Raw genomic sequence first — 16687 nt, forward strand, 5'->3', positions numbered from 1 at the left:
TATAAAAATACATGGCATTTATTTTTGTACGTAACCAAAGCACTTGTAATCAGTGTCTCCACATGGAAAACCAGACAAGTTTTCTTCTCCCAAACCAGGAGACTCGGTGCTACATTGTCAGGCTTATAATTTTAAAAATGGTCAGTGTCCCTTTTTTTTCCTAAAAAGCACATTTTATAATACAAAGAAATACTTAAAGGCACATTCTTATCAGGAAGGAATAAAGAAATACTGCTTTTTCCTTGCGAGCCTCCCTCTGGTGCTGGAGAGGTGTTCGGTGGTTGTAGCTGATAACAATCCAACTGGAGAGGAGAATGCAAAACAGAAGAACAATATTTACTTGAAGCTAATTGTAATTTTCACAAATGGTTGCCAAATATCAGCAGAAAAGGGAAGCTGCTGTATCTCTCTGTTGCTGGAAGGAACGCTGCCTTCCCACGTGTAGGGTTGAGGCAATCTTATCTTCATCTGCTGCCTGGATTAAAAGAGAAGGGGAACTGCTGTTTGGGCGATAAGAGAGGCCAGAGGCTTCTCCATTAGTATGTGAACTTTGCATCAAAAAGGAAGACTGAGAGGCTCAAGGCAGAAGCTGCCTCTCAATAGATGGGTTCTGAATCTGCATGTACCAGCAAAAGGCACATCTAGTATGTGCCAACCTCTATAAAGAGGAGGAAGAGGATGGGATGGAGGTGTGATCCTGCTATTTAAGTTTTCCAGTTGGGGTTGAAGAGTGTCCACCCTGAAGGGTGATTACTTGAAGTAACAGCTTTGTAATATTTGTCCAAGCTCTCTGTAATAGATTCTCAAATCCAGAAAGGACCACGTCAGTCAAACGTGAGCTCCTGCCCTCCATGGCGACCAGCATCTGAATTTGACCTATAGGATGGACTAAATCACCAATAATTAATTAAAAAAAACCAAACAAATAAAGGATGGAGAACTTCTCAAACACCTTGGCGGCTTGTGCCCGTGGTTTGAAAGCATCTGGTTCCCCAGCTGAACATTACTGACTTCAGATCCAGCTCTGCATGCCCCCCCCCCACCCTGTTAGCGCAGTAATTTCTCTTCTTTGTGTCATTGCCCCATGCTGGGAGTCCCGATAATCTCAAAACACCTTTTTAGTCCACTCTTTGTAAACAGTAAAATGCTTGTGCTCTTGTGGGTTTTAATTACAAAGTGTTTTTATGACCTTGGCTGATTCTTGCAGCCCTGCCTGTCTTAGAGGGGAAAAACGTGGGGAAAGTCAAGTGTAGACACTAAAGCAGGAGGCAGTTGCTGAGGATCAGCGTCACGAGGGGGATATGCAGCCCTGTGGTGAGATGCTTTAACACCTTGGAGACACCAAGGTCTCTTTCCTTTTTTGTTCAGCCAGCCCCTGCTCGAGTACCCGATCTCTTTCCAGCCTCCCCCAGTAGCTGGTGGGTCTCCAGCATTATATATTTTTTCACATTTTTCAGCTCAAGACAATTCTCCCTGTTTCAAGATGAGGATTGAGACTACTAGTCCATGTTCTTTAGAAGGGTGTCTTGAACTCTCTCCTGCTCTGTTTGAACTTTGCCTTCATTTCCCCAGCTCTTAGGAACTTTCTTAGGAAAGCTCTGTGGGTTGCGTTGCTCGGCTTGCTCCTTTTTTTGCTCCAAGTGTGAATCTGACCCCCACTGAAATTCAAGCTGTTTCCCCTGCTCCCTGACCTCACCCTTGCTGCCTGCTGTGGCACCAACCGCATCCCTGACAGCAGAGTCAAAATTCCCCCCAGAAGTAAGGGGATGGCCGGGAGCTGTAAGGGAGCTGAGTTGCCTTCGTATGTGAATAAATTCAAACACCTTCACTTAATCCAGAAAGAAGGGACAATAATTGGCAACAGGTTATGCAGCATTTTGTCTTGCATCTCTGGCCTATCCCTGAGGATTATTCTGGAGTGGATGTCTCTGTGGTTGCATTTAAAAAAAAATAATTAATAACCCCACACCTCCTCCAGAAATAAAATTTTGCATGTTCTTGGACTCTTGGCAGCCACAAAACTGTGCATTAAAGGAGGGTCATTCACTCCCTTCACGGGGAATCTCCTCTCTGCTGGCTGCAGATGTGCTCCCTCTTGACTGCTTTGATAAATGGGGAGAAAACACAGCTTTTTTGGGTATAGGCTTCCAGAAGGGTTTCTTGGGCTTTCAGAAGCTCATTCATTTGCAAAAGAAGGCTGTTTTTCACAAGGAGCAGTTTGGCTTCCAGCAAGCCCTTCCCCATGAAAGGAAAAAGTTCAGGCTGGGGAAATCTCAGCCTTTAGGGTGGGGAAGGCAGGCTTGGCTCCTCCTGCCCCAGGCAAGGGGTGCCTCTGGCTGTCCTGCAGCAGTTCCTTTTGTGGTCTCTTCTGATGCCCTTATTGCAGCATTTTTCTTATTAAAAGGTGGTTGTGGAGGAGTTGGGCAGAGCCCTTGACAGTTCAGGTTGGGTTTGCAGAGAACTGGGGTGCGTGGCAGGCAGTCATCCAAAGTGCTCCGATTCCGTTATTCTTCTTTTGCTGTCAGCAGGAGGTTGCAGACCTTGGAGTTGGCCTGGTGCAGGGCAAACTCCCGCCCGGGCATGGTGCCTTGCCTGCTTTTCCGAGTGGTGCTGCTCTGGCTCCCGGCAGACTTGGAAACCGTGAAGATTTCCCTGTAGGACAAGGTGATAGTGAGATGGTCAGGAGGCTGTGGTGGTGGTGGACCTCGTCCTCCTCCCAGACCAGCATATTCACGTGCAGGGCTTCTCCTCATGGTCTAGGCACGGCACTTCCACCCCCATCACCATGAACTGTGGGGTCCTTTGCCCCCTCCTTACTGGTTTTGACCCCCCCTGCTCAATAAGTGTGCAACCATTAATGTCCTCCTTTGTCTCAAGCATGTCATGGCATTTCTACAGTATCTGGTCATATCCAGAGCTTACCTGTACGGGACCTGCTCCTCTCTCAGCTGCAGGCACATGAGCACTGGGCTGCTGGAAAACCTCAGGATGGTGTCAAACTGGATTGAGGTCTCCACCTCTGTCTGGCTTCTCAGGGTGGCTTGGAGGAAAGGGGCATCTAGTTCTGCCTGGAAATCAACGGCGAGGCTTCCCCTGCGAGAGGGAAACACGTGGGTCTTGTCACCGAGCAATGGCCCTGTGCCGGGCACCATGCACTGGCACCAAACAAACCCACAAGCATCTTAGTTTTAGGTCTGGCTGTGGAAAAGGAGTGTGTAACCATCACCCACCAGACTCCTACCCAGCGTGTCCACCAGGCAGGGCTGGACCCAGCAGAAGAGCAGGGGTCTGTGGAAAGTCAGCCTAAGGTGGAGCATCCCTCGTGCTGGGTGCTGAGCCTCCCGAGTACCCCGCATGCCCAGAGCCAAGCAGTTTCCCACCCGCTGACCTTGTGTTGATGCTGGTTTTCAGTTCCTGCTCCCAAATGCTCACATCCATGTCGGCTGAGATGTCAAGCCCCAGCCCGCCCTGGAGTTTGATGGCTACTTGGAGACCAGACTGTAGAGGAATGACCTGGGGGGATGGAGAAGGCAGAACTTCTTGTGATCGGACACCTCTCTTGGCTGAGTGGCTGATATTGGCAATGATGCATGGCTGCTGGGAGTATCCCAACCCTGCAGCTCAACTTCCATGGGAGGAACGCAAGCCACACGTGTCCCATGACAGAGACAAGCCATCCTGCTGTTTTACCAACCCCAGGAGACCTCTGGCAGTGCCTCCTTGCTCTTAGATGTGAATCCACAGTGAGTGACATACCTAAAATCCACTGGCCTACGCTATGGGATTCACTAAGATTTGGCATGGAGGCAGGCCACCCCCCTCCAGTACCTGGTGGTGGTCCATCAGCAGGAGGTTCCCTTTGACCACACTTGTGGGTTCTCCATTGCTTAGCAGGACCTTGGCCATTAAGTCTGTATATCCCTGGAAGAAGACTATCGGCCGCAACTGAACATCAAAGAAGATGGCAGACATCCCGGCCATGAGCTCTGGCTCCTCTTCCCCTTCCAAAACACTTTCTCCCAGCATCGACTCCATTCCTTGTGCTTCAATAGTGACCTAAAACACAGAGACATGCAAGCTGCGCACAGCAAAGCTGGAGAGTCTGTTTCATGCTCTGCAACGCTATTTGAGTTGCTATACTTGTCTGATGCTTGGATAGGCACTCTTTGAAGCAGGAGCATAGCGATGGAGTGGGCTAGATGGGGCATCCAAGCTGTCCCTGAGGACCATGTAGCAGTGGTGTCACATCCCCTGTGTTTTTTGGGGGGGACAGGGGACTCCCTTCTCCAGAGCAGGTCAGTCTGGCTTCACATTGGTGGTGAGGGATATGCATGTATGTATTTCTGATACGGGACACACTGAGTGCAGAGGTGAGGTCAATCACCTTAAGGAGGTTAAGAGGGGACAAAGATGGGGCAGTGTCACCACCAGGTTAGTGCTGTCACCACCAGGTTAGTGCTGCCAGCCCCCTCCAGGTACACGCCCCGCAGCCACTCTCCCAGCAGCACACCTGAGCAGCACGAAGCCGCTGGCCATGGCTGAGCAGCGAGAAGTCAGAGACGCTCTTCCTCAGGAATCCACCCTCCAAAAACAGCAGGTCCAGCCCAAAGGTGGAAAGCAGGTCCTGGGTGACTGAAAGGCAGAGAGACACCTGTCAGCATCCCCAGATATTGCCTGGCACGTGTCTTTTTGAAAATGAGTCACTAAACAGTGGTGAACCAGAAATGCTCCGGGAGCAGCAGCAGGGGACGAAGGCTGCCAAGAAAACGAAGAGCCCATAGGTAGGCTATGCAAGGCTGGGATCCTGGCAAGCCAGCGCCCAGCGGGATGGGGTGGTTTCTTAAAAAAGCTTGTCCAGGCTGATTGCAGGAACTGGGAGATCACTGGCTATCTCAAAAAGCAGGATCCTGAGAGCTCTTTGGTAATTTGTAAGCCTCTTCGATAGATTGTATGGCCTAGTCCTCTAGAGCTGTTCCATCTATGGTCAGGGTGACTGACCTGCACAGATCTCATATGTTAGCCATTAAATATCTGATCAAGCTAAATGATTCAGAGGGGAAAGCTGCTCTGCACCACCTCCTTCCATTCCTGCAATAATCAAAGGATCTAGCACTGCAATGTTTTTCTTCCAAGTGCTGCCTATTTTGCCTCCACCTACCCCCTACAAGGCTAGACTGAGATAATTTGAAGGGGGACAGAGAGCTGAGGAGGGAAGATTTAAGCAGATATTTAGCAAGTGTTGATTATTGCAGTCTCTCTGAAGTTTGATGATTTTTATCTCAGTACAAGCATTCTCCTCTTTGAAGAGCTTATTAAAAATACCTAAGGAAGCAAGGAATGGAGCTAAATATCTTCACTTATCAGAAAAAGCACAGAAACTCCCACCTACAATGTACCATTAGTTTCATCTCCAGCTGAAGTTCCTCTTTCAAATTAGCAGGATATAGGAAAAGTACGAGGCACAGCCCAGCCCTCCTGCTGTAGAAAGCCGGGTGGTTGCAGGGGTGTCAGAGAAAGGTAGATGTATCTCAGGTGAAGCAACCAGCCAGCCTCAGCTGGTGCTGGGGCACATGCTCACAAACCTGCCGCTGAGATTTTGGGGCATTTCTATAAAGGCAAGGCCTCCTCTGAAAGCTGCTTTTTCCCACCAGCCCCTCCTTTAGCTGTTTGAGAGGACCATGGGGTGAGTGTCCTCGCTGGTATCACCTGTCAGAGGTCCTGAGAAAGAAGAGGAGATGCCAGCTTTTGAGAAGAAGTTGTAATTATTTATCCGTGGGTCTCTCATGATGTCTTTCATTATCTTCCTGGAAGCAAGAGGGAAAGGGTATGTCAGCACTGTGAAGGGAAAATGTCAGCGGTTGTTATAGAATTATGTACAAAGAAGGAAATATGAATTTCCAAACTATTTCTCTTAGTTTTCTAGAGAAGCATGAGCAAAAAGGGAAACGAGCAGACATGGGCTACCCTGGAATTTTCCTCTCCTCCGGTTTATTAGGAGTCAGATAGTTTTGTGCAGCTTTTGCTTAGTTCTGAAAAATGTTTTGTGCAGATAGGAAGATTAATGCAGTTACAAGTTGTGCGCTGCCCTGGGAGACAGAGCTTTGGCCTCCAAGGACTCCGCCAAAGCCACGAGCCTGGGTCCCTCTGCCACGGGGCAGGATGTGGAGGGATGCCAGGTTTCAGCTGACTGGGCATCATCTGCATTAGCAGCCCTGCTGTTTTCTTCCTCCTGCAGCTGGGAATTTCCAGGCAGCTCCAAGAAGTGATGTTAGCACATATGCTTATCCAGCTTTAAAGGCATGTTGGGTCAAAAGCCACAGCTGGAGTGTGGAGGCGGAAAAAACAGCAATGTAGAGCTAAGGGGAAAAATGCAACCTTCCCATCCAGACCCACCTTGCTGGGTGGTGGTCAGCACGCAGGCTGCCCTGGACCTTCAGCAGCAGAAATGTCGCTGTCTCTGTCTCCAGCTCATTGGCAGCCAGCAGGATGTTGATGACATCCATGGGCAAGGGCTCGTTATCTAGGAGGATTTCTGCAGCAGCCAGGCGACATGTTTTTTCATAGCTTTTCCTCTTCTCATGGAAAATCCTCCTCATTGCTCGTTTCACCTGATGTGAGAGGGCAATTAAAATGGTTCTGTTAGGGTGGTGATGTGCAAGTGGTGGCTCTGTTTGCACCCTGGTGGCTTGGCTTTGAAGGGGAAGAGGAGCACCAAGCCTTGGTAGCTTTGTTTCGTACCTTGCTGGAGATGTGCCGACTGGGGAATCGCTGCAGGGCAGAGATGGCTGCAGTGGTGATGGTGGCGGGACCTTCCTCTGCATGGTCCAGGAGGGTGGGGATGGTTTCAGGGAGTGCTGCATTCCCCAGGGCTAGCAGATAAATGACCGCCTCAGACTCTTCCTTGGCACCTCTTAGCCCCTTGAGGATGCTTTCCACCCCACGCTCCACCTCCTGCTCAGGGGTTGGAGGAAAGCAGGAGAGAATGAGAGTGAGGTGAGGGACAGGAGACATTCTGGGCACCCCTGGAGGAGGGGGCGGGGGTCTGAAAAAGCCAAACAAGGGGGTTTACAGAGGACCCACCTGTAGCTCACACAGCTTCTGCTGGCACAGCTTGCCGACCAGAGAGCCCATGGCAACTATCCCAGTCTCCTGGACATCGGGAGCCAGCTGCTTCCCATCCAGCTTGTCCTCGGTGCCAGGAAAGGGGTATTAGCAAGCGGGGGGGGGGGGGGGGGGGGGAAGAAAAAGGGAAAAAGAGAGGGGAGGAGTATATTTTACCTCTTATATCAAAGCGTTTACCAGAAAAAGTAAGGAAAAACTAATTCTTACCTGCCTTGAAGGGAGGCAATGCATGGTTTAATTGGATAAAATGCTGGTTTTTCACAGTGGCTTTTAATTAAGCTTTTATTATCTGTAATGCAGTGATATAACGCACTTTCTGCTGAATGCTTTTCCTCCAAGGAGCTTCTACTCCCGTCACCACTGTCCCATTAAAAGCACATGAAATAATCCCATAAGCAGGAAGATGTATTTCTGCAGAAACTTGGCTTCCTTTTTCAGGAGAACGTGCTTGCTGTTCCCTCCTGCCTGAAATGGGGCAAGAACCCATCCCAGACTCAGGACCCTCAGGGAACGAGAGAAATGTCTGTACTTACTAACACCAGGTGGAGAAGCTTTCCTGAAGGCCGAGGGGAGAAAGCTGCCGCATAGAGAAACGTCTCTAGCAGGGACTTGGGCTCTTTGCCAAAATCCAGGAAGTCCGAGAGAGCTGCCAAGGATGCCACCGACTGTGCGGCCACCGCTGCCTCCACGACGAAGGGGCTGGAGCAAGAAAAGGGAGGTCATCAGCAGCACGATCCAGAGCTGGAGAAGAAACAAGATGCCCTGTGCAGCTCTTCATCCCCCTTTCTCTGTGCTTTCCTCTTGCTTTAAAACTCACAGGACCTTCTGTTCATGGCTTAAAAAAACCTAGAAGGTTGGTTCTTGCTCTGAACTCACCCATGTCTTGGTGTTTCACTGCAGAGAGGAGCCCGGCCCCAGCGCCTACACTAAGGGATGGATGCTACAGCCATGGGTGGATGGTCTGTAAATAACACACCTCCAACGATACTTGTAGAAAGCCTTGCTGGAGCATTTGCTGTGCCCCAAAGCCAGCAAAAAAATAATAATTAAAAAAGCCATGAAATGTGTGTACAGGGTGGGCATTAATTAAAAACAGAGTATGTTTGCACTAGTCAGGGCAGCTGCCTGGGCCAGGTATGGTGTATGGAGCAGCATCAGATGACCCTAGCTGCTAGGGCCAGGAATGACCCCGCGTGCCAGGGCTCTGCGTGCACAGAAAGCCAATTTTGGCAAGATAGCCCCTGGGAGTCTCACAGCATCTCCTCGGGTGCCCTCCTCAGCAGCTGCAGAACATCTTTCTTCTTGGCGCTGCGCAGCATCTGGATGAACCTCTGGAACTGCCACACGGTTGCTGCCTTCGAGGTGTCCATTTTGAGTCTCTGGCTGTCAAAAGCCTTCAGGTAGGCTTTCAGCTACAAAGATGAAGTTTGTTAGTGGAGTTTAGCCTCCTTTACCCCTGACCCTGAATCATGGGATAATGTTTCTGCGTGGAAAATATTTAGGAGCGGGAGGGGCCTGTGGGGGTCATACAATTACCTGCAGGGATTCACGGCAGCCTCCCACCCCCACTGCTGAGGACTTGTGCTGAAGCCCAAATGCCCCAATTTGTGCCATGTGCCAGGAAAAGGGCAGGAGAAACTGCGAGCATCAGTGGTGCCTGAAAGTCATTGCAATTCCAGACTTCCTAGGTGAAAAGCCTGGAGGACTCAAGGAGGCAGAAATACCCTCTCCTTTGTCCTTGCCAGCCTGACCTGTGGTGGGAATGTTTAACCCAACTGGATGTGTCGGCTGTGCACCAGGTTAATTCTCCCATCACAGAAACACAGCCATGTCTGGGGGCACAAAGGGGTTCTTCCATCACAGGTAGCAATATTAGACACTTTTTAGGAGAGGTAACAAGTCAGGCTGCTGCTCTGCAGTGCTCCCAGGGTCGCAACCTGCCTTGACAGCCGTTACCAGCCCCTCCAAATGCACCGCTGTGTTTTAACCCTAAAACCTAGAGCCTTCTCCTGCCTGCCCAGGTGCCCAGCTTGGGGGAGAATATGTGGTGAGTTTTGGGGGTGGGTAGCATCACCAACCGATGGGCAGTGGGTGCAGCCCCTCCTGAAAGGCAGGCTGGCCATGCCCAGGGGCTGGTGTTGTCCCTCTGTGCCAGCCAGCACATCCTCGAGGCTTCGTCCGGCCACCTCTGCCACGCCGGGCGTCGGAGGAGACACTAGCTGGAGCTGCTGCCTGTGGAGGGAGAAGAAGCAATCGAGAAGTGCTTTGTCATTTACACCCTCCATGGATCGGAGGCTGGTTGGGTTCATGCAGGTTTGGAGAAAGAGGAGATGGGGGAAAAAGCTGTCAAAAGGTGTCTGGTGTTCCCTCTGTGCCACGCCTGGCTGCACCCTGTCCCTACTGCCTGCACCAGGCTGTGCCAGCGAGCCAGCAGGGGAGCAGGGAGTGAAGATTTAACTCCAACAGATGCACCTTCATCCCACGCCAGGCTGCCCCGTTTGGGCCGTAGTGGGGGGACGTCACTCACCTTGAACTGATTTTGATGCCGGTGGTGGACCTCAGGGCTGGAGACACCACGTGGCTTTCCTCTGCCAGCACCAACTGGAGGAGGTTGTCTTTCACTATGTACTGGCTTTTGCTGGTGGGCTGCCACTTGACTCCAAAAGTCTTGAAAAAGTAAAAGCAAGGAGAAAAAAATATAACCTTTTCTCTCTTCCCCTCTCCCCAGGAGATTTCTCTTCTCTCTATTAGCAGCAAAAGAGCTTTCCAATCCACAAAGTCACCCACTTTGTTTGCAAAATGTAGGAAAGGTAAATCCAGAAGGGCTCAACCTCTTCCCAGATGTGGGATAAGGCAGCACCAGGTAAGGACCACGGCGAGGGGATGTTCTCGTCCGTGGCTGGTGTGGGGAGACAGACCGGTGGCACCATGTGGACTTTCTCTTTAATTAACAAGTTGGTGTCACCCTGACTCAGCCTTAGAAGAAAAGGGTAGCAGAGGGAGCAGGGGACGTTCCTGCCTGGTGTGGGTGATGCCTGGAGACTGCAAACTGGAAATAAATGCTGCTCAAAGCATTGCCTTTCCTTTGGGGCCATTTGACAGCACTAGCTCCATAGCTGCCCCAACACAGCTGCACGGCGTGGGAAGAGGTATGGCCCTCAATGCCAAAACCCACCTCATCCTGACAAGCATCAGCAAGGACATTCTCCAACTGAAAGAGAAAGCCAAGCAACAGCAATTTCCACTGAGCTCGTGCCAAAAATTGCCCGGCTTCCTCACTGTGCTGCGTGGTGACCTTGGGGGAGCTCTCTGGCTTGTTTCCTTCCAAAAGAAATGACGTACTTGCTGGACTTCACCTCTGCCTCCTCTCCCCACCCCAGTGAGCAGAGGGCTGTTATCGGAGCAGCTGGGCTTGCACGTGGTAGGTCTTGGGGAAGAGGAAGAGCTGAACAATGGGTGAGCAGTGGTTTTTGACAGCAAGTGGCGTTAACAATGATATCGCTATTTTAATAGAGCATTTTTTTTATCCACAGGCTTTGCATTTTACGGAGCTGGACAGCATCATTATTTTATGGATACAGGCAAGGTCCAGAGAGCTGCCTAAGTGCAGATGGCAGGCTTGTGGGAAAACCTTATTGCCAGAAATGTGCTATGCAGGGTTTCTTACTTTCTTGGGTAAGTTTACCATGATTCATACCCCAGAAAGCTTTTATTATAAGAACACTCAGAGTTTGACTGCCAGGTGTCCCTGTTGAAGCCTGTGGGCTCTCTGTGCAGTGATGTCCATTTTTATATTTAATTCAGTAGAATTTATATATTTAAAAAAACCCATCACTTTTATTCATGGCAGGTGTAACTGCATTAAGACTCACACAGTTTCATCTCTTTATGTCATTAGGGCTGAGCATGGGCTACTGCTTGAAATGAAACAAGGAGTGAGTGGTCTTTAGACCTGTCCCCTGTCAACCTAATCATAGAATCATTAGGGTTGAAAAAGACCCCTAGGATCATCAGATCCAACCATCAACCCAACACCCCCAGGCCTCCTAAACCATGTCCTCAATTGCCACGTCTACATGTTTTTTCAACACCTTCAGGGACGGTGACTCCCCCACCTCTCTGGGCAGCCTGTGCCAGGGCCCGACCACTCTGTTGGTAAGGACATGTTTCCTAAAATCCAGTCTAAACCTCCCCTGACGCAGCTTGAGGCCGTTCCCTCTCGTCCTGTCACTGGTGACTTGGGAGCAGAGACCAGCCCCCCCCTCACTCCAGCCCCTCTCAGGCAGCTGCATAGAGCGAGAAGGGCTCCCCTCAGCCCCCTCTTCTCCAGGCTAAACCCCCCCAGCCCCCTCAGCCGCCCCCCAGCACACTTGTGCTCCAGACCCTGCCCCAGCCCCGCTGCCCTTCTCTGGACACGCTCCAGCCCCTCAAGGCCCTTCTTGTCCCGAGGGGCCCAAAACTGAACACAGGGGTCGAGGTACATAATCCCCAATCCGATGAGTCTGAGGTCTAGAAAACATTTCTGTATCTCCACCTTCCCAAGCAGGATTAGCTGACAGGTCAGAAGTGTTAACAAGGATGGGGATGGGATGACCCAGGACATTTTTCTGCTCCCACCCACCTCGAAACATAGCTCCGCCTGAGGTATGTTGGTGCATCCCACCTTGGGTATGGGTCTAAGAGCCAGAGCCCCATCCCAGGCTGGTGCAGAAGGCTGAAGCCAGCTGGGAGTGGGACTCGCAGCCCACCTGTAGGACGATTTTTGGGGCAACCCTATCTACTTGGTGTATGTTGAGCCCACCACCGCGAGAGCAATGGACTTGCTTTGTTTACGGAGGGGAATCCAGATTTCAGCTTTGTGCAGCTGAGGAGATCTTTCGTCTTCGTGATGGAATGGTTGGACACGGTGTACGTGACTCGGCAGCTCCCAGAGACATCCTCCTGAAACACAAATGTAAGTGACCATGGTTAAGGGTGATCAGCTTTGATTGAGCCTGAATAAAATGATCTGTGTAGAGGACAGACACAAAGGACAAACTAATAAACAGAAAAATCATCAAAAAGCTAGAAACTGGGTCGTATTTAGGGGTGTTGGATAGGTCCAAATCTATCTGAGCAGGAAACTTGCTTTTGCAAACTTAGGCTAATGCCAGCAGCAGCACCTTTGTGCCTGCATTTTGAGGTTATTTCATATTGTTCGCAGGTCACTACAGCACCAGTTGAGCTCTGGAGGGAGGGATTTCCCTTCCATTTGCTGGCTGGGCAAAGCAAATCCTGCTTGGCAGAAATTCTTGTAGTTTTTTTTTTCTACTTTTCCTACTGTCCAGGGAAAGACGATGATTTTGTTAAGTGTGCCTATTCCTGAAAATCATCTACAGATTATTTAAAATCTTCTGTCTTTCAATACTCGTCCTCACTCACAGCCCAGGGGCAGCTGGATCAGCAAACCCACGATGTTTATCCTGAATTTTGGCACTGCTGAAGTGCCTCGGCCGGCTGTGTGCCGGGTCTGGCCCTCCTGCTGCAGCGTGGTCCCTGGCTTTCAGGCAGGATCTGGCCCAGGCTCTGCACCTACCTCCACTGTGGTGCTGGTGTGGGGCTGGAGCTGGAGCAGACTGGCGATGCCTCGCTTCAGGTTCGAGACCAGGATGCTTTCTGCTTTGTCCACGTAGAAGGCTTTGACCTGGGAGGGCAAGAGGTGGTGTCTGCCTGTGGGGATGACTCTGGGAACCCTGCGTGCTCTCTGCTGCCTTCCCTGCTGAAAAGTATCTCCCCTGCAACCTAAGCAACACCCTGGAGATACCTAAAGATTTTTCACAAGGAGGACCATATCCCTCAATAACATGAGCTTTGTGGATACATGCCCACAAAATTTCCCTTCCTGCCCCTGGATTTTCCAAACTCCTAGAGAGGAAGGTTAGAAAGGAGCTTATATCCCATGGTTAGGGCTGAATCCTTTTTAACAAGGGATGCTGCAGCTCCAGCTGGGCCTGCAGCCCATTTGGAGGATGTGAGTTCATCTAGGGTCATACTGGACCCCGTGAGAGACTGTATATTCCTACATTTGCCATTCTGTCTGGTTCCTTGTGTTCTGATATGAAATCAGAGGTGGAGCAGGAGTTCGCATGGGCTTTGTAGCTGGGAAAATTTGGGATGTGGGCAGGAGTGCTCTGCAGAGGGCATGAGCAAGCCCAGGCGGTGTCCAGCTGACCTTCCCGCTGCTCCAGGAGATGAATACCGGCTGCTGGAGCTCTGCCTGCACCTCCTGGCTCAGTGCAATCTCTGCAGGGGAACCTCCAGTGCCGTCCTGGCTCCTTTCCTCTTCTGGCTTGTGTTGGGCTTTCAGGTTGCGGATCTATGACAGCAGATGGAAGAAAGCAGTGAGCAAGCATGTCTGCTCTAAAGTTGCTATGCATTTTAGCTGCAGGTGATGGCCTCTTGGCCAGAGAGGTTGTTTTTCAGATGGCTTGGGCTAGAAAGGGAAGGGGGTAAGGAAAGAGAGCATCGCTGCTCCCAGGAGAAGTACCTGGCTGCAGTGGCTTTACCACCTCACGTACCTGCATCTGGAGCAGCTCTTCCCCACCTTGGCCCCTCCAGAGCTGGTGCAGCTGGACCAATGCCTCAGCCTGCAGCCAGGCTCCCCGCGGGGTCGGTGTGGATGTGTGGTCCAGCTGGATGTCCAGGGAATAGTGGTACTGATACAGAGTCCTGGGCTGAAAAGAAAGCAGCTGCAAATCCCCTAAGGAAAGATGCAAACGTTGAAGGTACGCAATGGCAGACCTCAATCCCTCCACTTGCTGCAGCCAGCATCCTCCATCCTAGAGAGGAGCTGGACTTGCAGGGGATGCTTGCAACCTGCATCACTTTGCCTTCTGGAAGTGTCATTTTTATGCTGAACTGTAAGTATAGCCAACACGTTTGGGGGAGAATGTGGGAAGGTTTTAATGGGAAATTATTTGTGCCTGTGGTTTGGATATTTGGGTGTTCTGGGGGTGACAGCTGGTTCCCGCTTGTGTTTCCAGTCCTGCCTTAGGAATAATAGCCAGAGTTAGCCCCCCGCCCCTTGGAGACTTCAGGACTCTCTGAAAGTGTCAGAGAAACACACTAACCCTGAAGGAAAGTTTCCTGAGCATGCCCATGGAGAGGAGGGTGGTCTTGAAGTGTCTTTTCAGCATTGTGCATTAGCTGGGCAACATTAGCATTTTATTTAGGGGAGAAGAGAGGCCATATTGTTTGTATTGTGTGTTTCCCATTAGAACTGCCAATTCTAAATTAAGCCACTGACTTTGTGATGTGTCAAAATGAAGTTGATGGGGCAGCTTTATATCAAAACTGCTTCAATCTTATTTATCTAGAATTGTTTTGACTCATTTCTCTTGTTCATATACAAATATGATTGTAGGGGGGAGGGTTGGCTTTGCCATGACATAACCAGGCTAATCTGTTTTCTAAAGTATTTTCAAATTCTTCTGCAAATCTGATGCACTTGCCAGGCTTCTGAAATGTTTTATAGTTTTGCTACTTCTGTTATAAAGATGAATCGACGGAAATCCAGCTCACTCACTGGGGCTTTCCTCCGTGAGTCAGAAGAGTTTCTATATTTCTGCACCGTGAGCAGTTTGAAAAGCCCCAGCTCTCCAGTGTTTCTCACCCCTGCAGGGAAGGCTTCCATGATCCCCCAAAATTTCCCTGCCTCGGGAGATGCTCGGACCATTTGCAGTTGTTGTGGCAATAACTCTTTCCTCCCTGGCTGGAGACTGGTGAGATGTTGTATTAAGATGAGCCTTGGGAGGCTCTTTGTGCACTGAGATGAGCATCCCGCCTCTCGGGGCATCTGGACCCTGCCATGTCCCTGGACCCAAACCAGCCCAAAGTCTCTTACCTTTCGCTGTGCTCACGAAGGAAAAGCAAAGCAGGCAAATGTATCTCCAAACTGCCTGCGGATTCATGGTGGGGCCTGGGAGCTGTGAGGGAGACGGGGAAGGAAAGGGGGGTGAGAGAGGGACTATACAACAAAAGTGGGCAAGATTTGCAGCGTCAGGCGATGGGGCCCAACCTTCTCCCTATCCCCGCCTTACACACCCAAGGAAAAGCAAATAATTAAACCTTTTCACCAACCCCCAGCAGCCACGGAGGGTTTGGAAATCAGCTGAGGTTTGCCAAAGACCAGAGGGAGGGGGGGAAAGCTGCAAAAAAAGAGCTGCCAGAAGCATTGTGGGAATTTGCCCTTGCCAGTTGAAGCAATTTGCCTTGATATGGGAGGGGGATGCTCAGAAAGCTGCTCCATCCCTTGGTGAACTTTCTCTTCCCACCAGAAGGGAAATGGGGATAAATCGTTGTTTTTAAAAGACCCAGAAGGGGGAGGGGGCAAAACTGCTTTTCCAACTTTTTAGTGAGAGACCGGGATTTGCAGCCTGGAGGCTCAGGTTACTTAAAGGGCCAGGCTGGAGGGGGATGGGGAGAGCCCGCTGATGGGTTCAACCGTGAACGCTGTTACCCCTGCCAAAAACAGCATGGGAAAGGGTTTAGGAGATGGGTACGTTGCTGGTTGTGCTCCGCACAGCCTGCTAACCCCTTGGCCCACCAACCGTGCAGGTTTTTTCCCATGCATGAGCTTTCTGACTGTTGAGTTTAATTGGTTCCTAAAGACACCAGAGACTGCAAAGGGTCAAAGTCCCTATGAGGTGGTGATGGAGAGGCTTAGGGGTCCTGTGAAGACTTTTCCCCAAGAAAAGTGGTCAAGCAGGAAGGAGCAGGGCCCATTGCACCCTTCTTGTACAGGGACCTGAGAAACAGTAATGGAATTACTGGCATATGGATGTGATCTGCATATTGCAGTGGGACCAAAACCCAACAGTTTGGTTTTATGGCATTTTCAAGGGCACATCTTCCAGCTGTGCATCACCACCGGGCTTTTGGGCCAGTACTGAGACTCGAAAAGCAGGGCAGATCCAGCTGTGTGCTACCTAGGGAAAGTCCAGCTATAAGTTTCCCATATGTGGTGTCTCCACTTGGTCCTCTGACGGTCTTTATGGACAAATATCTCATATTTAGATTGAAGCCTTTTCTTCTCTTTATTATTGTCTTTATTATGGTCTATCAGCTTTTTGTTCAACAGTTTCCTTTTGAGTGATGATCATTAGGGCTTCCTTTGAGTCAGCTGTTCAAGATGTACCCCACAGGTCTGCCTGCAATGGCTTCTCCTCCTGGGATGTATGGACCTGGGGGGACTTCTGCTCTGCCAGTGTGCAATGAGAGAGCGGAGCACACTGGGGGTGGATGAAAGTCCTGCTGAACACAGAAAGCTTTAGCCTTTTAGCCAGGGTGGGGAAAAAAAATGAAATATTTAGAAGAGACACATGGCTGTAGAGGGTCTAAGTTCCAAAAAATAAATAAGGTCCCAGAGTGTTTGCTGGAGGCAAAGAAGAAAGGCAAATAGAAATAGCTTGTGAAAAAATACCCTGCTGATAAGGAGGCTTCAAACTGGAACTGAACTTTGGCAGGTTTGCTTATTTAGTCTTGGCTGCTGAGTCCTTCCAGGACCAGGGTGTGGGAGGCCAACAAG

General features: G+C 50.4%; 1 protein-coding gene across 1 annotated transcript; it reads right to left on the reverse strand.

Annotated features, from left to right (window-relative positions):
• Nucleotides 1–15179, reverse strand: LOC104051130 (microsomal triglyceride transfer protein-like). The gene is made up of 18 exons (XM_064464630.1): nucleotides 15005–15179; nucleotides 13680–13861; nucleotides 13334–13477; nucleotides 12698–12805; nucleotides 11947–12063; nucleotides 9650–9789; nucleotides 9201–9354; nucleotides 8377–8534; nucleotides 7656–7821; nucleotides 7081–7188; nucleotides 6739–6951; nucleotides 6394–6608; nucleotides 5707–5804; nucleotides 4511–4632; nucleotides 3829–4056; nucleotides 3389–3513; nucleotides 2923–3093; nucleotides 1–2652 (listed from the first exon to the last, which is right to left on the reverse strand). The coding sequence occupies exons 1-18, from the start codon at nucleotides 15069–15071 to the stop codon at nucleotides 2505–2507; spliced, it is 2664 nt and encodes an 887-aa protein (XP_064320700.1). The 5' UTR covers nucleotides 15072–15179; the 3' UTR covers nucleotides 1–2504.
• Between the last annotated feature and the right edge of the window lie 1508 nt (nucleotides 15180–16687).

Source organism: Phalacrocorax carbo, chromosome 13 (assembly GCF_963921805.1).
Source record: "Phalacrocorax carbo chromosome 13, bPhaCar2.1, whole genome shotgun sequence".
NCBI lineage: Eukaryota > Metazoa > Chordata > Aves > Suliformes > Phalacrocoracidae > Phalacrocorax > Phalacrocorax carbo.

What these genes read in the sequence shown, in the direction of transcription:
- LOC104051130 (XM_064464630.1), bottom strand. Translation starts at nt 15,071, where the DNA reads ATGAATCCGCAGGCAGTTTGGAGATACATTTGCCTGCTTTGCTTTTCC. An exon ending in AGCTTCTCCACCTGGTGTTA is followed by an intron (nt 7,189 to 7,655) that starts GTAAGTACAGAC and finishes CCTGGCACCGAG; the next exon opens with GACAAGCTGGATGGGAAGCA. An exon ending in AGCGGCTTCGTGCTGCTCAG is followed by an intron (nt 4,057 to 4,510) that starts GTGTGCTGCTGG and finishes TCTGTGTTTTAG; the next exon opens with GTCACTATTGAAGCACAAGG.